At 37.1% G+C, this 26038-nt stretch overlaps 1 protein-coding gene across 4 annotated transcripts in view; it reads left to right on the forward strand.

The window, feature by feature from the left end:
- Positions 1-26038, forward strand: part of CWC27 (CWC27 spliceosome associated cyclophilin) — a 133662-nt gene that overhangs the window by 83999 nt on the left and 23625 nt on the right. For 3 of the 4 annotated variants that reach the window (XM_075726155.1, XM_075726153.1, XM_075726156.1), the window contains one exon: positions 11971-12068. In XM_075726155.1, coding sequence (XP_075582270.1) covers positions 11971-12068 — 98 coding nt within the window. Of the gene's footprint in view, positions 1-11970; positions 12075-26038 lie in introns of all 4 variants that reach the window. The other variant, XM_075726157.1, reaches the window with a different exon arrangement.

Here is a 26038-nt window from a genome sequence, read left to right on the forward strand (position 1 = left end):
ATAAAATGGTAACATTCTTCATCAGTCTCAGCCTGTGAGAATTCATTGCTCAGTACTGCGACTGCTGACATACAGCATAGTTTACAGTCCAGTACACATAATTACATTAAAATAGAGTGCCAATTATCTGATGCTTTAATTATGTGATCTGCTTATTTACTCTCAGGTTTATAGAAATGGAAAGACAGTAACGGTTGCCCATGTAGTCTTTAATAAACATGGCAGTCCTATTAGATTTTAGCATTGAAATCTTTCAGTAGTCCTAGGTAAAATGTATAAATACTGGCAATTCATCCATAAACTCTTTCGATGCAGAAGTTTTTTAACGGAAGAGTTACAGTACTAATTGCAAACTGTAATATACCAAGTACTGTTAAAGTCAAAACCAGCATTAACTGTTAGCGTTAGCATTACCACAGGCGTCCATACAGGGCCTAGCAGCTATATTAAAATATTTCATTTACTAGTGTCCAATGTCAAGACTTGCTGAATATGTCTTCCACTGTTTTTATATCATCATCTTATTTGAGATACCACTGCAATGTACCGTTTGCAGAAGACAGATAGACATATGTCTGACTCCTACAGCAAAACCAGGCTGGCAAAAAGACACAGTGCATATTCCAAACTCATAATTTTCGTTCTCATTTTTACAGTTGTAAAATTCTTGCAGTGCCAGAGATGAACAGTAATGTAATCCAGACAAAAATAAGATTCGTGAACCCTAGAAAAGTCTTAGATCTACATGCCAAATGGGGGAATTTGCTATCCATTCCAAGAATTGTATGTTCTGCAGGTACCCCAAGGGGCAGAAGGGGGAATATCAGAAAAGGCTTCAAAACTGACACTGTAGAGCAGACATTTCCCTTGATTCTTCCACATATTCTGCAAATCAGTTAGTTGTACAAATGTGACATTTTATATTGTTTAATTTTATCATTAGAGTTCTCCATTTGGAAATACTATTTATATTTTAACTTAGAATTGGAATTCTCAAACAGAATATTATGCATTTTTCAAGAGTATCTAGCAGAAACGGAAAGCTATCATCTGAATAGGGATTCTTCCTCATTGTCCCTGATATTATTAAGGTGTCTGCTTGTCAGTTCTAGAATGACCTTTCTGTATAAATCACAGGTGCTAATGATATAATGAGCATTCAAAAGTATCAGTAATAAATTGAAGAAAGAGAATATGGAATGTGCTTTTTACAGAATTAATAAATTTGGGAAAAAAAAAAATGGGACTGCCTGTAATAGGAGGGGATTGAATCCAGAACTTCTTTTCAGGTTATTAGCTTACATTATGAAGGGATAATATTGTACTGTGGCTTGATTTTTATTTGGTTTATCTAAACTAGATTAGAATCATCTATTCTGCTATGAAATTAACATGAGCAGTGTTAAAGTATTTCAGTATTCATGTTATTTTATTAAGATGTTAAGGGATGCTGCTCATACAAAAATAAAGCTTATGTGACAATCTTGACATGATTTATTATGTACAACATTTTAAAAACACTTTGTAACATGAATAAGAGGGGTTTTCTTTTTCTGATATGTTTATTTTGAACAAAACTTACTAAAAAATGTTACCATTTAACGATAGGCAGTTAGTAATTTTCCTCTGATGCTGCTCAATAAGAAGACAGCAAAAGCAAATGAAAGGAAACAACCTTTAAAAAAAAAGAAAAACAATGTAACTATAATACCATAAAAAGAGGAAGGGAAATAACATGCTATGCCATCAAAATAATAATTTAATCTAATACCCATTACTTCAGAAAACAGCACTTCCCTGAATTAATTCTTGCTTCAACTACAACATACCTTTTAGAAAAACACCAGATCCAGTGATGCAAATACACCATAATCTTTAAGTTGTTCAGTCACTGAATAGTTCCTCCATTATAAATTCACATTTATCTGAGTGAAACCTCTGACTGTGAGGCTATCTGTATAGTTTTGGCGCAACAGAAGTACTTAAGTTTTGAAAGAATGTGGCCTTGTTTAATATTGTTTGTACCAGGATCAGTAAATGACTGTGTGCTAGAGTAACCTCAAGCAGTTTGGGCCCCTCTAGGGGCTTAGGTGGAGTTTAGAGGGGGAGTGGTGAATATTCTGAATTGTAGTGAAGTTTAGACTGGAATTGGCATAAATTTGGAAGCGCATAGAAGGCAAAGTTTTCAGGCATTTTGTCATCAAAATATAGGCATCAAATGAATTTTAGCATCTATTGATCCTAGTCATCATTGGATGGAATATGTCTAAATATGGGAATATCTAAATTACATTTTTTAATATATGTAACCACCTTTTCCCTAAATCACAGTTGAATAAGGTACTGTGCCTCTCTAGATCTTATTTGTGTCGGTGTATCATATATATTTTATTAGTTACGGATTTTATACGCTTAAATAACTACAGTCAGTTATGGTTTATATACATGTGTGCATGATCATACAAGTACAAAGAGATGTGTGTGTGTATATAGAGAAAGAGGGGTGGGTTTGTGTTTGTGCATAGCAACTATAATCATATGGGCATTTACACCAAAGTCACAATTAGTGTTTATTACTGTAATCAATTCTCTTTTCTTCTGCCAAAGTGAAGTTCAATATAGAACTTCTCCTTTTTGAATTAAGAAGTTACTTTGGAAATTCAGAAGACCCCTTATTACTTGCAGCAAGACACCTTCAGTACATGGCACTTAGAAACAAGTTTATTCATTTAACTTAGAATATTTGGCTAAATTTCTGATTGCTTTTATTCCTTATTAACTAACTATTCATTCCTGATGTAAAATACAAAAGAAAAATAGAATAGATTACTTAGAAAGCTGAAGCATGGAATATATGATGTTATAAAGACAACTGCAGAAAACCCTACTATTAAGGTAAAAGTGTATTGAAATATAAAGCTTTAATACTGGTAAAGCTAAAAGCTGAGAGATGGAAGATCTCTTGTAGTAAACAAGCACTACAAGTGGGTTTTGCAGGCACTTTAACCAAGCCAAAAAACAACTGAGCTTGAATCAGTAAAATGGCTAAGGTACTGAAACTCCATACCATAGCAGTACCATCATGAGTTTTTGGATCTGTGCTTGCTCACAGCTCATCAGCTAAGGGCACAGTGTAGCAAGTCTGTGCTTGCTTACTTGTGGGTTAGATTCCTAGTGACAGAACCAGGATAAGTTATGTTATTAGCCTTTAGTCTTGTGTTGAAGCCACTGCTTCCCGTTGCATTTCATAGGGATGGAATCTTGATCCACAAAAATCTGCTTTGTTTCAAATTCAGTAGGAGGTTAAGGTCAAGCAGTCTCCATCAGATTGTGTGTGGAGTCTGTCCAGCCATATGGATGTCTCTAAGCTTCTAGGGTATTCTAACTTTATATGATTTGTGACATTAATCTCTGAAACAGTCTTAGACTTGGAGTCAAGAAACTTTTGCAGCTTATGTACTGAAACAGTCAATGAAAATAATCTTTTGACCTTAGGTTCATAGAAAATAGAGGAAGATTTTTCAGACCAACACTTCTGTGTGTCTGAGGCCTGCTTCACCATGAAGTACATAAAATTGCAAATAAATCATGAAGGTATTTCCGCTGTGTTGAAGTTAAGAAAAAGTACTTCTCAGTCATTAGGGGCAAGCTGAATTGTTTGAGATATGTTGGTCTACTTTATTGTCGGCATACAGATTAGCAGTCAAATAGTGTTCATGATCGAATCATAGAATTATAGAATGGTTTGGGTTGGAAGGGACCTTTAAAGGTCACCTAGTCCAAACCCCCTGCAATGAGCAGGGACATCTTCAACTAGATCAGGTTGCTCAGAGCCCCATCCAACCTGACCTGGAATGTTTCCAGGGATAGGGCCTCCACTACCTCTCTGGGCAACATGTTCCAGTGTTCCACCACCCTCACTGTAAAAAATTTCTTCCTTATATCTGGTCTAAATCCATCCTCCTTTAGTTTAAAACCATTACTCCTTGTCCTGTCACAACAGGCCTTGCTAAAAAGATTGTCCCCATCATTCCTATAGGCCCCCCCTTTAAAGTACTGAAAGGCCACAATAAGGTGTCCCTGCAGCCTTCTCCTCCAGGCTGAACAACCCCAACTCCCTCAGCCTGTCCTCGTAGGAGAGGGGCTCCAGCCCTCTCATCATTTTTGTGGCCCTCCTCTGGACCCATTCCACACAGTTCCATGTTTTCCCTGTGCTAGGGCTCCAGAGCTGGACGCAGTGCTCCAGGTGGGATCTCACCAGAGCAGAGTAGAGGGGCAGAATCACCCCCCATGACCTGCTGGCCACACTTCTTTTGATGCAGCCCAGGATACAGTTGGCTTTCTGGGCTGCGAGCCCAAATTGTTGGCTCATGTCCAGCTTTTCATCCACCAGCAACCCAAATTGTTCTCCACAGGGCTGCTCTCAATCCCTTCATCCCCAGCCTGTGTTGATACTGGGGGTTGCCCTGTCCCAGGTGCAGGACCTTGCACTTGGCCTTGTTGAACCTGCTGAGGTTCACACAGGCCCACTTCTTGAGCTTGTCCAGGTCCCTTTGGATGACATCTCATCCTCCTGGCGTGTCAACCGCACCATTCAGCTTGGTGTCATCTGCAAACTTGCTGAGGGTGCACTCAGTCCCCCTGTTTATGTCATTGATGAAGATATTAAACAGTACTGGTCCCAGTATGGACCCCTGAGGGACACCAGTCTTCACTGACCTCTATCTGGACATTGAGTTGTTGACCACTACTCTCTGGATGCAGCATTTCATTTAATTTGTATAACTGAATTGGAAAATTAAAGACAGAATGAAGTGTTATCAAAATGTAAGCATCGTTCAGGGATATCCAAATTGGATGTGGAATAAAGTCACACTGGGAAGGAAACATTCTGATTTAAAAGAAGTATGAAATCAGTGAAAAAGAAAATGGATATGGTTAGGAATGTGTCAAATTAAAATACAGGTACCAATAAGAAAGGCCAAAGGAGTCAATGAAATATTGATGACATTACCATGATGCTTAAGGTAAACAAGGAGGCATTTCTTAAACAGTTTAGATTAAAAAGGAAAGGGGGAAAAACCCCAAGGTAGGTTAATATATCAGTCATCTGCTATATTGAGATGGTAAAATCATTATGTAGAAAACAAAAAATTATTCAATAGGTATTTATGGTCTGTGTGTGGAAGAGTGGAATAAAAAGTTCACATCCACTAAAAAGCGGCAGGTTGGGCAGCATCTTTTAAGGTGAAGAATTTCAGGTAACAGGCCTAGATAAGTTAAGTCTAAGAACTTTGGTGCAAATGCAATGCTTTCTGCTCTGCTAGTGTTCATTTTTAATAAAAATTGGAAAACTATGAGAATTCCAAAGAATAGAACTACTATTTCAGAGTCTAATCGTGGCAAAAGTTATGAGGTAGAGAATTGAAGACAGGTTAGCCTTGCTTCGCTCCTAGCCAGGTATAACAGAATGCTTTGTCTGGTACACTCTTCAGCAAAAGAATTAGACTAAAGTTGTAACTAATGCTGGCTAGTGTGATTTTGCAGGTAGTAGATAACTCTGTTGCCTTTTTCGGAAACTGGAGGGGATGATACAGGTTTAAAAAGGGTTGATGTTTTTTATTTATAAAAATAACTGAGTTGCTACAGTGCTTATAGTACAGGTAGATGTGTATCAAACATTTGTTTAAAAGCTGCTGACATTCTTATTTTTATTTTTAAAAAGTCTTTATAAGAAAATAATAGGGTACATGAGAACAGACCATTACAAATAATTTGAATTGAATACCTAAGTGGCCACAATGGAATAAAAAAAGACTTGTAATACAACTAAATACCAGGTTATACAGTCAGAAATCAGAAATGCAGGTTGTAACTGCAGGATAGTACAACTACTGAATGACATTTTGGAAAGAAGTGACTAAGAGGTGGGTTTAGAGTCATTGTGGAAAATAATGTGAGTGCTCAGCGCAGTGATGACCTTGTGTTCCTTGGTGAGTTACAACTAGTGTACCAAGTACACCATCAGCAGAGCCCTACAGGAATGCTGGAACCCATCAGTATGTCTGATTCTGAAGTCCATGTTCAAAAGAATTGTGGAAATACTGCAGGGAATTCTGAAGTAGACAGAAAGATTATGGAGGGGTTCATATTGAGTGAACTCTAACAGGCAAGTGCAGGTCAACCAGGGGATCAGGCCCAGCCAGCACGGGTTCATGAAAGGCAGGTCCTGCTTGACCAACCTTATCTCCATTTATGACCTGGTGACCCACCTGGTAGATGATGGGAAGGCTGTGGATGTTATTTATGTGGACTTTAGCAAAGCTTTTGACACCGTCTCCCATAATATTCTCCTTGGGAAGCTGGCAGCTCATGGCTTGGACGGGCGTAGTCCTCGCTAGGTAAAAAACTGGTTGGGTGGCCAAGCCCAGAGAGTTGTGGTAAATGGAGTTAAGTCCAGTTGGCAGCCGGTCACGAGCAGTGTTCCCCGGGGCTCTGTTTTGGGGCCAACCTTGTTTAATATCTTTATCAATGATCTGGATGAGAGGATTGAGTGCACCCTCAGTAAGTTTGCAGATGACACCAAGTCGGGTGGGAGTGCTGATCTGCTCGAGGGTTGGATGGCCCTGCAGAGGGAGCTGGACAGGCTGGATTGATGGGCCGAGGCCAACTGTATGAGGTTCAACAAGGCCAAGTGCCGCGTCCTGCACTTGGGTCACAACAACCCCATGCAACGCTACAGGCTTGGGGAAGAGTGGCTGGAAAGCTGCCTGGCCGAAAAGGACCTGGGGGTGTTGGTCGACAGCCGGCTGAACATGAGCCAGCAGTGTGCCCAGGTGGCCAAGAAGGCCAACAGTATCCTGGCTTGTATCAGGAACAGTGTGGCCAGCAGGAGCAGGGAGGTGATTGTCCCCCTGTACTTAGCGTTGATGAGGCCACACCTGGAATACTGTGTCCAGTTTTGGGCCCCTCACTACAAGAAAGACAGTGAGGTGCTGGAGCGTGTTCAGAGAAGGGCAACAAAGCTGGTGAAGGGTGTGGAGCACAGGCCTTATGAGGAGCGGCTGAGGGAACTCGGGATGTTTAGCCTAGAGAAGAGGAGGCTGAGGGGAGACCTTATTGCTCTCTACAACTACCTGAAAGGAGGTTGTAGTGAGGTGGGTGTTCGTCTCTTCTCCCATGTAGTTAGCGATAGGACGAGAGGAAATGGGCTCAAGCTGCACCAGGGGAGGTTTAGGTTGGATATTAGGAGAAATTTCTTCATGGAAAGGGTAGTCAAGCATTGGAACAGGCTGCCCAGAGAGGTGGTGGAGTCACCATCCCTGGAAGCATTCAAAAAATGGGTAGATGTGGCACTTTGGGACATGGTTTAGTCTAGTCTACCCTTGATTGGTTTAGTGTGGATTTAGTAGTGTAGGTTAATGGTTGGACTGGATGATCTTAAAGGTCTTTTCCAACCTAAACGATGCTATGATTCTATGATTCTATGAAGTGATCAAAGCTAGGAAAACATCCTTTCCTTTAAAAAGAAGTGATTGAGAGCAGCCCTGTGGAGAACGATTTGGGTTGCTGGTGGATGAAAAGCTGGACATGAGCCAACAATTTGGGCTCGCAGCCCAGAAAGCCAACTGTATCCTGGGCTGCATCAAAAGAAGTGTGGCCAGCAGGTCATGGGGGGTGATTCTGCCCCTCTACTCTGCTCTGGTGAGATCCCACCTGGAGCACTGCGTCCAGCTCTGGAGCCCTAGCACAGGGAAAACATGGAACTGTGTGGAATGGGTCCAGAGGAGGGCCACAAAAATGATGAGAGGGCTGGAGCCCCTCTCCTACGAGGACAGGCTGAGGGAGTTGGGGTTGTTCAGCCTGGAGGAGAAGGCTGCAGGGACACCTTATTGTGGCCTTTCAGTACTTTAAAGGGGGGGCCTATAGGAATGATGGGGACAATCTTTTTAGCAAGGCCTGTTGTGACAGGACAAGGAGTAATGGTTTTAAACTAAAGGAGGATGGATTTAGACCAGATATAAGGAAGAAATTTTTTACAGTGAGGGTGGTGGAACACTGGAACATGTTGCCCAGAGAGGCAGTGGAGGCCCTATCCCTGGAAACATTCCAGGTCAGGTTGGATGGGGCTCTGAGCAACCTGATCTAGTTGAAGATGTCCCTGCTCATTGCAGGGGGTTTGGACTAGGTGACCTTTAAAGGTCCCTTCCAACCCAAACCATTCTATAATTCTATGAACTCTTTAAAAAACGTAAATTACTTAGCCTGCTACAGAGAAGCCTGAGTGGTGACCAAGATACAGTGTAGAGGTGTTTGTTAATCATGCATTCAGATAGTTTACTAGGAAGGCTGATGCCTTCACCATGCATGGTGTCTTTGAGGTGTAAGTAGGTGTCAGCCTGAAGTTAGCCAAGTTCTTGTAGCTCCTAGATTCTGGAGTTCCTGTCAGTCCTATCAAACTGATGCACAGTCCTATCACACTGAGCCACAGCTGAAACAGAAATTCAAAGGGATTCCTAGACTTGATTTCAATAGAAATTTTCTAGATAAAATTACTTTATTTGCTCTGAGGAAGTAATCTGAAAATTCTGGAGTTACACAGTTCTGAAACTTTTTGGCTAGATTTTTTTCAATTTTCTGCAGAATGAATATTCTGATATCAGTCAACTCTGATATGAGTAGGAAAAATGAATAATAATTTTTATATTGCTGTTTCAGTCTAGTTTTAGACTTCATCAGGCAGTTCTTTGGGTTTTCTTTTTTCTCATAGTGTTTCTTGGAGTTAAGTTTCCAAGAGAGTTTTGGCAATGTTGCTTAGAGAAAAAGCACATCATCTGTAATTCTTGTCTTCGGAAACACTCAATATGTAATTTATTGTATGCATACATGCATATACACACACATATACACACAGTTATTTCTTTGCTTGATCTTGAATACAGAACAGATGGTTGAGACAGTTATGACCATTGTGTTTGGCCCTAGAATAGTGCAAGCCTGTTGGTAAAGCTGTTTAATAGCTGTTATCTTTCAGGATGTTCCAACCTCAGTGAGAAAAAGATACTGAGGGTTATGTAGTTAAATGATTGTAGTAATTATAGAAAAAATAACTAGGCTAAGCTACTTCAGAGAGATGGTTAGAAACTGTTTTTTACGTATAAGCTAGTCCTAGCCAGTATTTTAAAAATTATGGCTTTCACTTACTATAAAATGTAGTTTACTTTCAAAAGCTATAAAAAAATCATCACTGGTAGTAGGAAATTTGGTCCGTGTTGTCTAGTTTTAGAAGAAATTTCTGCAAGGTGAAATCCAGCTTGGTACTTAAGCAATTTCACTGAAATGTTCTTCACAAACTGTGGAGATAAAAGATAAGCATTTTTTAAAAATAGCTAATTTTCTCTTTTCAAAATAAGATATTTAGAAGGGAAATACTTTTTGATTTTGTATGCAACATTGGCAATGCCATTTCAGGAAGAGAAAAAGCAGTTGCATGTTACTTGTTGGTTTTCCATTTGTGCATTTTGGCCCTTCAAAATGGTGGTAAGTAGGCAGGGGAGGAGATTATACCTGCTCTGGAAGTACCTCTCTGTGTTGAGGGAGGGAGGACAGCTTCCAGGCTGCAGGAAGTGACAAGAAAAAGAAGAAGCAGGGAGCAAGAGCAAGAGGAGAGCCTGCAGCTTAGCAGTGGGACCGAGAGAGCAGTGAGACAAGCATGAAGCAGACAGAGCTATGCTTCTGTAGTGACAAAAACTTTCGAGGGACAGGAGGCAACTGCATAATTGGCTACAAACCAACAGCTAAGTTATATGAAACCTGAGTGCAAATTTAGTGCCTGCGAAGACCTGCGCTTCAAAGATGTAGGGGGCAGGTACACACTGATTTTAGGCCCTTATATTGATTCTGCCCTACCTCATCAATTTGACATTTTCCTGATCACCAAAAGTCAGTTATTTCTAGTTCTGTTCCAGTAAATTTGGCTTGTGAGTATAGTATAGTATTGCTATCTGTCAGTTCTTGTGGCTTCCTCTCTAGCACGCAAGCTTTTTGCATTACCTTTCACATCAACCTAACTTGGTAAAGTGAACCTAGGAATAAAAAATGTAGGAAGTGTGGAGTCTATAAGGAGCCAAGTAGCGAAGTCCTTTATTGACATAGTACTGATCGTTGAGGGGACTTGAAAAAACATTTTAGAATTAGGCTTTCTAGGAATTAGGACGTTCTGTGTTCTATGCAAAAAACTCTTTCCATTGGACAAAAAAAAAGGTGGGGGGGCGGGGCTGAATAGTTGTACTAGCTAGTTCGTTCTTCATTCCACAGTAGTTTAAGATAACTAAGAGAAAGAGTAAGTGTGTCCCTCCTACAGGAAAACTTCTGATGTGCTAGGCTCTGTTACTCCTAAGTGCCATTTGTAACCCCCTCTTGCTGTGTTGCTGTCACTAAGTTCTGGCACTCTAAATATTTGAAACGTATAACTTTTATTGACATGTATGTTGTTCCTGCTGTACAACTTCCATAAAAAAAACTTGCAGTATAGTAGATTACTATTGTAATGCAGCTTGCTTACCATACTATACATATATACTAGTATTTATATAAAAGCAATAGAGTTACTTGGGTTAAAAATTTCTCTTTATCCTTCCCCTATGATTGTCTTCTCTGGATAGAAAAGTGGAACTGCAGTCTTACATAAAACTTGTTAATCTGGCTTAGTGTAGCTTCTGCCATGCTGTTGAAAATTAAGACCTACTGCTGTAATTGCTTGTTTGAATACCTTTACAATGGCAGTCTTCTTTTTCTACTGCTTTTCACAAGCTCTGTATTTGTGCATACATACAAATGAAAATGAAGTTCAAAAGAAGTCATCACCCCATAATTCCAAGTCTGTGCTTAAAAAAGGCTGTTGTGTTCTGAATAATGGTATTATAGGTGAGAACTGAGGTATATAAAACAACTGCAGGGAGATGCTTGCATGCCACGTTCCTGCATTGTAGTAATTTCTGCTATTCATTGACTTTGAATACTAAATCAATCAGAACTTTTTTTCTTTTTTTTTAAAAAGTGGGAAATACAGATTCTAACATCAGAAAAACTTGAAGCAGTTACATTCTTTTCCACTGGTAACCATTAGACTGGGACAAATAGGCACAAGCTGAAATTCAAGAAATTCCATTTAAACATACAAAAGAGCTTTTTTGCATTGAGGGGGGTCAAGCAGTGGTTGCCCAGACAGGTTGTGGAGTCTCCATCTTTGGATATTCAAAACCTGACTGGACAATGCTCTCGACAACCTACTCTGGCCCTGTTTGAGTAGGGGAGCTGGACTGGCTGATCTTCAGAGGTCCCTTCCAAGCTGTGATTCTATCAAGACAGATATTAATTTGATATTGGCACAATGACTTGCATATTTTGGTTTCTTCTTTCTAGTGTTACCACCTGATTTTTTTTTTTTGTAAAATTTGTAAACTGAAATGAATTTTCATATGTAATAATTTACACTTACATACATATCATGTCTTTGTCACTTAACAATTACATTGCCTCTCCATCTAAGAAATCCAAGATGCTAAGATTTATTATTTCACTAAACAGAATTTTATAACACATGTAATATTTATTTCGCAGTGCCTCTGTTTCAGATTCTCTTTGTGTGGTTCTCATGGTTAAATATTACAATGTTAAATTAAAAATACAAATGGGGGTTCTTTGTTTTACTATTCATGTCCTTGACATATTTCTAATGGGGTCTTAAAATAAGTCATCTGTTATGTTCCTTTGTTGTCTCTGCTAATGAAAATATGAACTTCCTTAGGTTCTAATTGATTTTTAAGACATGTTCCTAGCATCAGTGAGTCAGTACATTCCCTTTGTTTATATCAGAGATTTACTGCCCATTAACTTTGATTCTGTTTCTCCTGAGTGGCTTTACATTCCCAGAAGATTAAATTCTTGTAAATATTTTTGTCTTTGCAGTGAGGAGCTACGGAAAGAAGCACGACAGCTGAAACGTGAACTGCTGGAAGCAAAGCAGAAAAAAGAAGAAAGGGCTTTAAAACCCAAAGAAAAGGAAGGTAAGAGTATATTATAGCAGGTGTTGTGTAGATCTCCAGTTAACCATTCCAGTTTCAAGGTTTTTTTAGTAGTTTTGTGTTTCACGTGGATAAATGTGGACACTGTATTGTTGAAATGTAGATCTTTTTTCCAAGAAAATTAGTTTTTGTTAAGAATGGTAGCAATGTAAGGATGCCAGTATATAAATAAATTGTACAGGTAGCATTCGTTCTTTCAAGCAAGGTAGTACTTGTCCTTCCAAACGTTCTTTAGTTACATCTGTGTAGTTGGGCAAGCTTCTGGATTTGAAATATTATGGCATGTGATTGAGTTCTTTGGTGGGGACATACCTGTTCTGACCTCTGACTTGGAAAGTGTTCTTGACATTCCGAGTTGGAAAAGTACTTAAATGCAGATGGTTAACTTTGAACTCAAAGCTACTGACTTCAAACTTTTATGCATCTTATGACACCAGTGAAACTCAAATTCAGAAAGTTATGTTTATTTTCCATAAATCTTAGAAAAATGGGATCTAAGATGCCCACTTCTTTGTCAGCCAGATTTTATATTCTGTTTCTTCCAAATGTGCAGAAATTGCTAAATTTATAGTAGTACGTAAGCTGTGTGTTCTAGTGCAGTTGGATGTAACACCTTTTAATAGCTGAACTGAAGAAAAAAAGAAAAGGGACTTGTTTTTAAGCACTCTGGAGTTGCTGGACACATTTCTGGCGTGGATTCTTGGTCCAGTTCTCAATATCGTAAGAAATCTGGAAGAAAATATAAAATTATTCAGAAAGATTTCCAGATGACACACAGTTTAGAAGAGTGGTAGAAAGTATAACATCATTTTTAGAAAAATTCATGGACTCTCTTGAATAACAGGTGATCTGGATCAGCAACCAGTTTGGCAAAACAAAAAATACAGTATCTTGAACTTGTATATGAAATCTGGCACCAAATTTTACAAAGTAGTGGATCTGAAAGAGCTCTAGGAATCTTTCTCAATCACTGACTTAATATAAGCTCTCATTGGCAAGATAATGAATGCTGTCACTGGCCATGTAAAAAAAGAACTGCAAGTAGAAGTGTAGAAAAGTGTACATACATGATAAATTATACTGAATAGTGCTGTGTATAGCAGTTGTAATACTGTCGCTTAAACATTATCCCTGTTCTGGTGCCAGTTAAGTCAGAAGACTTATTGCAGAGTAATTTGAGTAAATCCACCTTTACAGTGACAGACTAAAGTAATACTTGGGCAATACTCATAGTTACTACTATGGTACAGTTTTGAAGGATCCTTTTATTCAAGGAAAGGGAGCTTATATACTAGGGTTCTTGATTTTTTTACTTTTTTTGAAATAAATAGCAAGTAGGAAATAAACCTGTTGAAAATCTGTAGATAACAGCTAATGGTGAAAATAATCTTGAATAATCTTGGGTTTCCTTTTTATTACTGTCGGAACACAGGAAGGGGTCTGTTCCAGTACCTGTTTAGAAAGATATATGGCAGGAAATAACCTGTTCAACAAGTTTTTGGAGTATCTAAATAAAAATTCTAAAAAGAAAAGACAAAATTAAAGAGACATTAAATGAGATATAAATGGTGAGGGGCAAAATGATTAATGAAAATACAATAACGGGAGACAAATGAGCAAGAAGAGAGTTGGTTGTCTTTGGCTAAACAAAGAGGAAATAAGCTTGAATGCTTGTTTTCACCCTGTCTCTAGCATAGCAGTCAACTTTGATCATATGGTTACATATGATCAGTGACATAGAGGGAAGCGTTCAGGTACAGAACAAGCAACTAAAGACTGCTTAAATGAATTAGGTGCATTAAAATCATTTGAACTTGATGGCATTGACTGCAGCATATGAGGCAACTGGCTAAAGCAGTCCCAGAGACATTAACAAAACATTAATAAAATGCTTTAAGAGAATTATTTGTAATGAAACTGGAAAGCAGGATTCCTGGGAATTTGATTAGTGATCTGGAGAAAACAACAGATTACCTTTATTAAATTTGCAGACTAAAAAAATATATGGGACAGGGAAGGGTAGTATGAAAGAAAAAAAATAAAGAAAAACGCAAACTTATGTGCTAAGGTTGCATTTTCATATGTAGTTGTTAAAGTGAAGAGCTGAGCGGCTTACTGTCTTCCTTCCCATTAGTCTGTGTTGGAGCTTTTACTGATCTGATTCTTTGGTAGGATAGTTTTGTCCTGGGTTGGTAGACTGAGTCAGTTCATAGAAGTTAAAAGCCAGGTCAAGGCAAACAAGGTATGTTTATCTTGGGAGATTTCGGGGAAAAAAGATTATAATAGTAAGTGGTCTGTATCTCTCACAAATTATGAGTTGCCCAAACAAAAGATGTTAGGTAGCACTTAGGCAGCTTAAAGTCTAGGAAACATAGTAAGTAGAAAGCTGAGAGCAAGTTGATAGTGCCATGTTACTGAAAAAAACTAAAGTGTACTGTACAATATATAAAATGGACTGTTGTATGCAAGACAGATTCATATTCTGTTCAGCCTGAGCAGGTCTTCAGCCTGAATCTTTTGCCCAGTTTTGGGAACTGCACTTGACAAAAAGATACAAGGCATCTTAAGGGAGCACAGAGGAGTGCAACAAGGTGATTGATGATCTGGAAAGCATAATATTTGAAGGTTGTAAGAATTGGGGCTGTTTAGTTTAGAGAAGGGATGACTTTGTGGCAGGAGACATATTCATGATCATCAAGAATGTTAAAGGCTACCACGGAGAGGAAATTATTCTATGTAATCCCTGTGGAGAGGACAGGAGATAATAGGCTTCAATTGCAGCTAAAGAGATTGAGGTTAAATGTTAGGCAAAACTTCTTAAAGGTAAGCATAGGAATATATGACCTATGAAGTGGAACTTTTCAGTAGCGGATTAGGCAAATACTTCTTAGTGAAGTAGAAAACGTTGATTCTGCCCTTTGGGCCTAGATGTTCTCTTTTCCAAGATTCTGTGAAGCACAACTTACTCAAAAGAAAAGTAAGATGTGACCTGGAAGAAGGGTTTGGTGGGGAGGAGAAACTAAGCATCTTGTTAATAGTGATAGTAGTTAGGTGGAAGCATTACCAAAAGTGTATTTACGATCACTGTGAGTCTTTAAATCAAGCAGTTGAAACAAAGGTCTAGTTGTAGGTCTGTCAAAATAATTCATTAAGGGAGTACTCTCTTTACACTTTGCTTTCTCTTAAAATAACTTATTCTGGTTATCTAGTGAGTTATTTTGTCTATACCCTGAAAAAAGAAAGTCAATATCCTAATGATGTTTCCCTTTTTGAGGAAGTCTTGCACAAAGAAATGTAAATCACTGTATGATCAAAGGAAGTAAAAAATTTTCTGGTGGCAGAGAATCTACCATTACAAAATCTGCATCCAAAGAATAAATGTAAAAAACTCATTAAATGTAATTGATGTGGTCTTGAAGGAGAGGAAACTGTTCCTACATTTAGCTAGAATGAACATGTAGTGCTTAAAGGTGATGACTGAAAGGCAGATGGAAGATGTACTTTATAGCTGGCATATAGTTTGGATTACAAAGGTTTCCGGATCGAATATAAGAACAGCTTTAAGAGATGAGTTTATGACCCCAGACATTTAAAAGTGATCAAAACACCATTGTGAAATATCAAAATTTACTGAGCGTTACCACATGGACTTTCCATTAGACATTTAATTGAAAAATAATGGTCCTCTGTCTAGCAGTGGACACATTGACACTGGTAGCATAAAATAAGCTATAAAGTTGCCATAAATGTCATGTATTTTGACACCAGAATTTAGTGAAACCAATGTAACAAATTTAAAACTGTTAATCGTTGAGGAAAAGCATGTAAACAAAATTTGTAGTTGTGATCATATTCTCTTCTGTGAATAGCTAGTTTTGCCAAAAGGGATGGCCCTGTATATATATATAGTCTTTGAGAAAAGGTTTTGTTTATGAATAAATAAAATTCGTAATGTCCCATTCCTTCTTCTAAGGGATTTCATGGTGTCTAATAAAATCCATATATTAATAGCTAGGTAAATAATAAAAACTCACTTTTTTGGTTTTCTTCATCCATGCTTTAATATTTCTTCTTCTTCTAAATCTCTTTCTAACGCTCATTTTGCATATTTTTTCAGACCCAACAGCAGTCAAAACAGAACAAGGTAGAGATTCAAGTTTAAGTAATTTTTTTTTTAATCTGTTGTTAAAAGTTCAGGAGTCAAATTGTCTTTGCTAATTTATCAGGACAACAGCTCACTTGCCAGTATTGCCAAAATTCATACTAAGAGGGAGGAATTGAGCTTTTAAATAAAGGAGATATTTCAAATGTGTGGTAAGTGTCTTTTGCAGCATTTTACAGGTCACATTGTATATGTCATTTGAAGTTTCATTTACTGTCTTTAGTAAGTAGATTGTTTAGTAATGAAGTACCTTTATTTAGTAAATAAACTTACTGCCTAAATTTATTTAGTAAGGAAGCTTTCTGTTTTCATGGAATCAAGAATAACAATTGCATATTCTGTGCCTTGGGATGCTGGGTCCACATTTTGGCATATAGGAAAAACTGAGATTCTAGAAATAGATTTTTGTTTTTTCAGGGAAAAGGAAAGTGGTTTGTTTTTCTTAATTAAAAGTCAATAAAATTTATCAAAGTATCAGCTACACCAGAATCCACCTAACGTTCTCAAACATTAACACTTGTTGATTAAATAACATGCCTAAATTATTTGTAATACAAAAATAATTAGGTGATGAAACTACCTAATGATTTCCTGTTGGCTGCCTTTGTCTTGACTTCAGCTGATGTTAAAAAGTATCAAAATGCTGGCAGCATTAACTGGCACTTGCTAAATTTCTCTTCCTATAATGCTGTCTTTCTGATTAGTTACTATGATTTATATTAAGTTTGTTAGTATGAAGTTTAAAATGGTCAATTTTCACTTCTGGATTCTACCCACTGCATTTTAGAAATCATTCTCCAGATGTTCTTCACAATTTGTTGTCACTTGAATTGTACAAAATTTCTTGTCTATATGGAAAGAACAAGTACAGTTGCATGATAGTTACGTTTCTGGTAAAGGATGAAAGAACTTGCAGACTTCAAGAATATCTGGGGAAAGTTGAAATTGTAATAGGAATTTTAAGTAAAAGGTTACACCTACGTTAGTGTTTTATCACAGACCAGATGTGCACTTTTGGATAAAGCCATGCTGGAAGATGCATTCCAGGAGCACACCTGATGAGCTCCAACTGGTAGCCTAAAACAGAACAACCCCCAAAACATATAGTAAGCGTACCAGGGCCTCAGCATAACAGTTTTGCTCCTGTTTCATAGTATTGTTGGGTAATGTTGAAGTAGCCAAAGTTTTCCTGTCTTTTGTGAATTTCAGCCTTATAACTAGAGGTGACCCAAAGACAAAAAAGTGACCAGAGCTAACTGCCTAAATTTTTTAAATATTTGAGTCAGTCTGCACTTATGACAAAGCTTTTACTTTCATCATGGTTTTTATGGAGCTAAAAGCAGTTTCTGAAGTTTCCTTTTTTCACTCTAGCCAGATACTCATATTTTTTCTGTAAAGTCTGTTGGACACTTCAGTTCTGAAGCATCAGCTTTGAAGAAGACACAGATTAAAATTTCTAATATATGTGAGAAAGATTAAGTAGCAGCTTGTGACTGCTAACTTAATAGAGCTGTCTTGTAGCAATGTTGGAATAGTAATTTAAGAAGCATAATTTCATTGAGCGAAGGCCTCTAAACTTGCTTAATAATATTAATTCTGAAAACACTTAGAGTTGTAAATATTTCTAAGTTTTTATAAAATTAGCATGGTGTTGTGTCTTAAAGTTCACTTTGGTCTGTGTAACATCACCTCAGTATATTGTACTTTATGGTTGCCATGTTATCAAAACTGAAACAGGACTGAGATTTACACTAGATCTGATGACTATTGGAAAAACATTGTGAGAAAGCTGAATTTATTAATCATCAAGAAACAAAAGTAAATGTCACTAAATACTAGATTCTGGTACAGGAAGTACTGGATTGGGGGAGGGAAGAAAAGGCGTGGAAAATGTCATTGAAAATAAATTGAGAGTCATGGGATGTTAAAAAGTATTAAGTATTTAGGAAAATATTTGAAATATATAATAACGTATGTAATTTCCTTAGTATTAAGGACAAATAATTTCACACACAAACTTATAAAATAAAGGAATTGGGAGAGCCACAATAGTGAAAGATATTTCAGGTTTGTACTAGCAAACAAACTGAACATGAATTTACATTGTGATGTGGCTGCGATTGTGTGGTCATTGCTACAAAGGCATTAACTGTAAAAGCACAGTTGTATTATTGCAGTCGGTTCCAAGTATTGTACTACCAAAAAAGGTATTGAACAATTGGATACAAATGGACAAAAAAACCCAAGACTAGCAGAAGACTAGGTGAACTAATTTATAGGAGATACTAGGAGATATGTCTAATTAATCTTAAGTATTTAAAGATGGTAAGTGAAAGGAATGAAGGATACCTTTACTGTGAAACAGCCATTTACAATTGAAGAATAACAGAAGAGACTTTAGAAACACTTTAGTTTGAATATAATGAAATCTAACAGCAGTAAAATAGTGTTGTATCTGAGCAAGTAATTTTGCCCCGAAGTTAAAAGCATTTATTATATCTCAGTTAGTTCACTTCATCATTTTTTTTTTATTGGCCTGAATTTTCATCAATGCAATAGAATTGTCAACATGTAAGACAGTCTGCTAAATGTATAACAGTTTACCTATTCCACATTAGTTTATGTACAAGAAATTGCATATATTTAAAACAGACTACTATCAGGAAATTAATGTGTATGTAGCAGGAGATTTTTCCATTGTTCTCTGACTACCCTCTTGGGGAATGTGGGATGGAGAGTGAGTTGTGTCACGCTGTATCAGGTATGTCTGTGCAGATGGTGCAGACACTTGCACAGTGTCTGCCTATGCTCTGAGTTGGCCACATTAGGAAAAAATGCTAGTTCAGAGGCTATGTAACTGCATTAATGTGATTCTGTGTTTGATTAATAAACACTGCACCTCAGCCAAAACTTGCAACCGTAGCAGGATAAATTCACTGAACACCACAGAACTGTGAGAATAAGGCTTAGGTCATACTGGACTTTTTGCAGGATCAGGGCTAATTCTGAGAGGACACTAATGAACGGGTGGCAGAATGACACATCTATTTTACATCCACTGGCAGATCTTTGATAGTATTGGTATCACTTTTAGTATTACTACTTCAAATTCTTCATGCTACATATTATGCCTACCTGATTTTTTTTCCTCTACTTAGAGATTATAGTAATTAAGGAAGGTTGGGAGGTGAAAATTACGTGTTTACATTGTTTCAAGAGGACAGAGAAAAAGACTAATTCCCTCCATACATGTTTGATTATAACCAGCCTTCCAATTTGTGAATAAGATTGTTGACTATGCCAGACTGCTGTCAAGACCTTACTTTAAATAAGACGTTTTTCTTTTATGTGACATTTGCTGTAGTGATGCCAGAAATTACATCAAACACTATAATTTGAGTGCTGAATTACTTCAGCATTTTGAAGTACTTAATCAAATATTTGAAAAAGATACACTTTTCAAAGTTCTATAGTGTAAACCTGTGAATATACTCCAGTGAAATTTGCTTTAGACAAATACCATCTGCCCTGTTGTTTAATTATATGTTGGTTTTAAATAGTAGTAATATTTAAGAAGTAGTATTTTAGTTTTTCTTGTTAGAACATTTTTGTAAACTGTCTGATAATCTTTAGGTGATGAAATTTAATTGTCACACATGAGAGAATAGAAAAGGTACAAAATACTATCTGAGCAGAGAAACCTAACAACTAATGTAACAACCAATATTCAACTGTAACAATTCTACCGAGGCATGCTGCTACATTTGCTGCTTTGTTTTTAATTGTGGTATGGGAATCAAATGACTGAAGTGTCTAGAAAACTCTCAAAATCCAGCAAGGATGCCAATTTAAGATTTTGCTTTGTTTCTGTTTTATTATTAAGTTTGGGTAAAGTCAATGGCACTTAAAGATTTCAGTCCCGTATTACACAGAAAGATGCATTCTTGAAGTCTGAGACTTTAACAGAATTGTGCACCCCTGAGAACATCGTGAAAACAACAAAATCCAAATTTTGGTAGTGTGGGAGTTATGCAGCATAAATAGGTTAAGTATGAAGATTTTGCAGTATATACAGTATAGCTGCATTGTATCAAAGTATGCATCTTGAATGTGTCACTTTTGCAAACCTTTATGTTTTCTTCCACTATTTACATTTTTTTTCTCATTTAATCTCATAAAATAATTCCCAGCATCCCTATTCAGTCTCTTCCCTGCCAAAGTGAATGCTTTTTCCTCTTGTCCCTCTGTCCGCAAAAGAAAAGAGGACAAAAACCTCAATGTAAGCTAGCTTTGATTTTAGCAGTAATCTTAAGCGTGTGCTCAAAATCAACTGACATTAGAAAATTAACCACATTTTAGACTGGGACTGTCTGCCTAAAAGCTACCAAAGTTCAGAAAAGATTCACTAGAAACTTCCACTGTTGCATATTAAAGTTTACACGGTTTTACAAATCAGTGGGCTCTGCTCTTTCAAATAAATGTTTTGAAGCTCTAGGAATTCTAAGATTTTATTATTTGAGTTGGTTAAATGAATGTTTGTTCTAGAACTGTTGCTTTTTTCACTGTAGCAAACTGAAAGTCCAGTAATCAGTGCAACCCTGGAAGCTCATTCTGCAAGCAACTCTATTCAGTTATTCACAGTTAGTAAATATTTCCTGAATCTTACCTAACCTGTAAGCAAACAGTGGCTCTTCAGGACCTTAGGCAGGCCAGAGCTATAGTAACAGTAACTGGATAGTAGTTAAAAGGTGCAAAGAAAACCACAAGTAAAATCAGTCCTAAACAAAAATATACTGGAGAGTATGTTATAAATTCTTTCAAGCATAACATTATTTCGTATTGTATTTTCTGGTATATTCATTTTTATACTACTTACAGTAAATTATTTTTTTTATTTTCAAAGGCATCATATTTAATGCTGGAAGAAATTTTTTTCCTCAATTCTGGAGGAAGTGTGTTATCTGTCTTAGATCTTAATTATAGAAGGTGGCTTTATGTTCTCCATCTGTCACTTCTGATAGGAATTCCATTTTAATTCATGAAATAGTAAGGCATATCGGAATTTCTTTTGTAATTCATAAGGGGTTTGTTTGTTTTGGAACAAAAATAGTTTTTCTTTTCAAGATTTGAATCTCATTAAGGTTTTTAAAACTAGTACTGCATATCTCTATAATTCCAGAAGAATGCAATATAAACTGAATATTGATGAATAGCTGAAAGTGGAATGTAGTACACAAATACAGTAATGTGTTTTAGGCCTCTTATTTAATGCACAAAAACACTCAGTCATAACTTCTTTCATTTCAAACAAGTTGTCCACGGTTTTTCAGGTTTTTTGTTTTCCCCTTTGGTATTTAGTGTAGCTATACCATGCATTTCTTTAAATTTCTGTCCAGTAGGTCTTTTATCATATGAAATGTGTCATCTGAGTTGCTAAAGAATGAATTTAAGATACTGACAGAAGTTAATGGGTCCACCACATTTAAAACATATGCAAACCCTGCTAAATAAACTGGGGTGCCTTCTCATACAGATTTCTTGGTACACTCTTCTTGTTATCTGTTATCAGTTCTGCATGAGCTCATGATTATATATGCAAAGTGCATTACAAGAGTTAATGGGATTACTTTTGTGAAGTTCAACATATCAGGAATGTTTTGTAATGTAAGATACTTAAGTCTATTTGTGTAAAAATCTTCATGCTAGGGGTACCTCATCAAAGAAAAAACATAAACCAAAATTCCTCCATTAATCCTTGTCAGCACTGTAGGCTCTTTCTTTTTTTATGGTGACATTAAACCTTCAGAAACAGCATGTATATTACTCTGTCACAATATGTATTGTTTCTACCATTCTGAAGATTAGTGTGTTTCTGGTAATACTTTCAGCAAACCAAACTGCTTCTTTTTCCAACAGATGTTTTATGCACAGCTTCATTATCTCTTTCTTAAAAAGGAATCAAAATCTGTAGATTTTATACAGATTCTACCTCCTGTATTACAAGGACAGTCATTATTACAGGGTTCGTCAAAATGGATACAAATAACAAAATGATAAAATAACAAAGTTTGTACCGTGAAAAGAAATACATTTGTCTCCAATTTTACCTTACATGTGCCACAATTGGTGTGCATGGTAAACCAAAGTTGCCCCACCTGCAATGCTAGAAATGAAGCCCGGTCATTAAGGCCAATATGAATGTCAGCATAAGCAGTAATCATACTTTTCTGATTTACCACAGTCAGCAGGCCTAGAACTCATACTTCTTGGTTTTCATAAAGTGGAAGATAAATTCAGTTGCAGTTTCTGAAATAGAGCATGTCTGATGCAACTTTTGTTGAGTGTTTATTATGCTATTAAATTTACCAGGTGCTTTAGGAATTAAGCTTTATCCTTTATCAAGGTTTCTCTTCTGCTCCACTTCCTATTTAGAGATTGATCCAAAACCATCCAGACTGCCATTCAGTTCAGTTCAACACCTTTGGATCAAGTTCTCATGTCTTTGTTACACTTCTGCAATTTTGTAGTTAAAAACTTGCATCATTTGAACTGTTCCTAATTAAAGGGTAAGCAAAATAAACCCTTCTGTATGTTTTTTTAAATCAATCTGTTCCTTTCTGGTTTAAAGATTTCTGAATCTCCTCTTTAGTTTCAAGCTATCATTGGAAACCACGTCCCAAACCCAAAGTTTTAGGTTAGATTACACCATCAGGTTGGCATCTGTTGCTCCTTAAAGGACTATTTCAGGATAGAAGAATCTATCTGAAGGAAAATAAATTACTTAAATGCTAAAGTTCTTTTCACAGTAACTTGAAGGATCTCTTGGCAGTAACCTAAGCTAGCTGAGGTAAGTAGCAATGTACTTAAAAATCCTGTCAAAAGTAGGATGAAGTGTGTGTTCAATAAGGAAGGTTGTCTTTTTCTTTTTTTTCCCCCCTCACCTTCCTTACTGACAGAATGTACACAGCAGCTTGTTCAAACTAAGGAAAAAAAATCTTTCTTTGCCTGATGCTATTTACACTTTGTGATGAGATGCCTCTAGGACACAAGTGTGCAAGATCCCTGTAACTTAAACTAGCATCTTCTGAATCCTGCAATACTTAAAAAAGGCATTTAATTGTTATTTGACTGCTGTGCATCCATGTCATGTTTCATTCTTTCTTGTCTGAATAAATCCTCTTAGATTAAGAAGTTTGGAGATTAAATATTTTAATACTGATTTAATGATACATTTGATGGATCAGCGAGCTCGACCTAAGTTTGTCAAGCTTGATGTGAAGGTCAGGTCCATCATACAGTGGTGTGGTTAAGATTTGGAGGAGCTCTGGGATGCTGACTGGGAGATATGAAGTAGTAGCCAACAATCTATTTTTACATTTTGAAAGGGTTTTTACATTTTAAAAGGGTTCTTCCCACCAGCAAATCTCTCTTCCAGTTGTTCTCTTTTGCTTGAGTTTATTCATGCAGACACAAAATAATTTTATCAAAGAATTGGTACTTATCAGAAGTGAATATTTATATTAAAAAATAGACACTGTGGTTTTGAAATGATTGTTTGGAGTTTTCAAAAGTTATAAAATGTGTTAGAAACCCATTGACTTACGGGGTCTTGAAAATTCTTCCTGTTATATTACTTGGTTTTAATGTGGAGTAATGGGTTGTATTTCTCATGGAGAAGTACAAGCATGTCTTTAAGTCATTTTAATGGAAGGTGCAGAAATATGATGCATATAAGTGCATTAACTGTTTTTGTTGACTCATTCTGAAGTTATATCAGGTGGATCTGATTATCTTTTGTCTGACTTACGAAAAGGCTTTCCTAGGAGGCAGAGAGAATGAAGTTGAGTATTAGAAAAACTCTGACAGGCAAAGACCCAAGAAAACAATAATCTTAAGAGAGGCTTAAACTGAAGTTTAAATTATTTGTGTTAACAGTAAGTGACAACCATATGAGCATGATAAAAACACACACACACACAACTGAGGGCAATTTAACCTATTTGTATGACAATTATATTTGAGCTGCACTAGATTAAACTAAAATCTTGGTCAAAAGACATGTATGACTAAGGCTCACATCTTCTCTAAATTCAGCATATGTATATCGAAGTTTGGATCACAGGTTTAAATGTTTATGGCCAGCTTGAGACTGCATTTTCATAAGTCTTCAAGAACACTCTTCTCAGTTCTTTTGCTTGTCTTAGATGGGCAATTATACTTATCAGGTAAATGGGATTCATTTCAAAGCACCCCTTCAGGTAAATGTCACCTGAAAGGTTGTTTTCTATAAGAAAGCAGGTGTTTTTGTAGTTCATGTTATTTATGTAGAGGCTAAATGTTAGTAAAACAAGGCCATATGTTGTTTCCACACAGTCAAAAAGTTTGATTGGATACATGCATTTGTGCAAAAACTAGTGTTTTATCTGGTCTTGAATTAAGAATGGGGTTTTTCATTAGTAGAAGAGACTGAGGTCATAGGGGGAAGGATGGAGCTGAGCCATTATGGTTTGGAGTTTTATAATGTACTTTGTTGTTCTCCTCAGTTTGTCTGATATTACGCTGCATGAGATTTTATGGCAGATTTGATTTCATTCATTCAGCTATTTAATCATCCGTAAATGTCTGTGTATATGCATTTATCTTTTCTGGTCATTCTAGAAGATAGCTTTTTCTTTCCTTATCTTGCTGGTACCTGTAATCCTCTGTTCTTCCTTATATCCAACAAGTCAACTGGAAAACAGGAAAAAAAGAGCTCTGAATGGTATTGTGTATGTTTGATTGTTTTCCCTGATGTTCTTTAAATACATACATGCAATGTATAAATTAGCATAAAAAGGAAATAAGATATTTTATTTGTAGAAATATATAAACAAGTATTTTATATGTAGATCATAGAATCATAGAATCATTTAGGTTGGAAAAGACCCTTAAGATCATCCAGTCGAACCATTAATCTAACACTGCCAAGTCCACCACAAAACCAATTAAGGGTAGAGTAATAATTTCATGTTTCCTGGCTTGGTGCCTGGATTATCTTTTAAAAAATTAAAAACTAGGATTCATTAAGGTTGGAAAGGATCTCTTAAGATCATCAGTCCAACCATCAACACAACACCACCATGCCCACTAAACCATGTCCCAAAATGCCACATCTACCCGTTTTTTGAACACTTCCAGGGATGGTGACTCCACCACCTCTCTGGGCAGCCTGTTCCAATGCTTGACTACCCTTTCCATGAAGAAATTTCTCCTAATTTCCAGCCTAAACCTCCCCTGGCGCAGCTTAAGCCCATTTCCTCTCATCCTATCACTAACTACATGGGAGAAGAGACGAACACCCACCTCACTACAACCTCCTTTCAGGTAGTTGTAGAGAGCAATAAGGTCTCCCCTCAGCCTCCTCTTCTCTAGGCTAAACAATCCCAGTTCCCTCAGCCGCTCCTCATAAGACCTGCTCTCTAGACCCTTCACTAGCTTTGTTGCCCTTCTCTGGACACACTCCAGCACCTCAATATCCTTCTTGTAGTGAGGGGCCCAAAACTGGACACAGTATTCCAGGTGTGGCCTCATCAACGCCAAGTACAGGGGGACAATCACCTCCCTGCTCCTGCTGGCCACACTATTCCTGATACAAGCCAGGATGCTGTTGGCCTTCTTGGCCACCTGGGCACACTGCTGGCTCATGTTCAGCGGGCTGTCGACCAACACCCCCAGGTCCTTTTCCACCAGGCAGCTTTCCAGCCACTCTTCCCCAAGCCTGTAGCGTTGCATGGGGTTGTTGTGACCCAAG

The sequence above is a fragment of the Pelecanus crispus genome, chromosome Z (assembly GCF_030463565.1).
Source record: "Pelecanus crispus isolate bPelCri1 chromosome Z, bPelCri1.pri, whole genome shotgun sequence".
In the NCBI taxonomy this organism is placed as follows: Eukaryota; Metazoa; Chordata; class Aves; order Pelecaniformes; family Pelecanidae; genus Pelecanus; species Pelecanus crispus.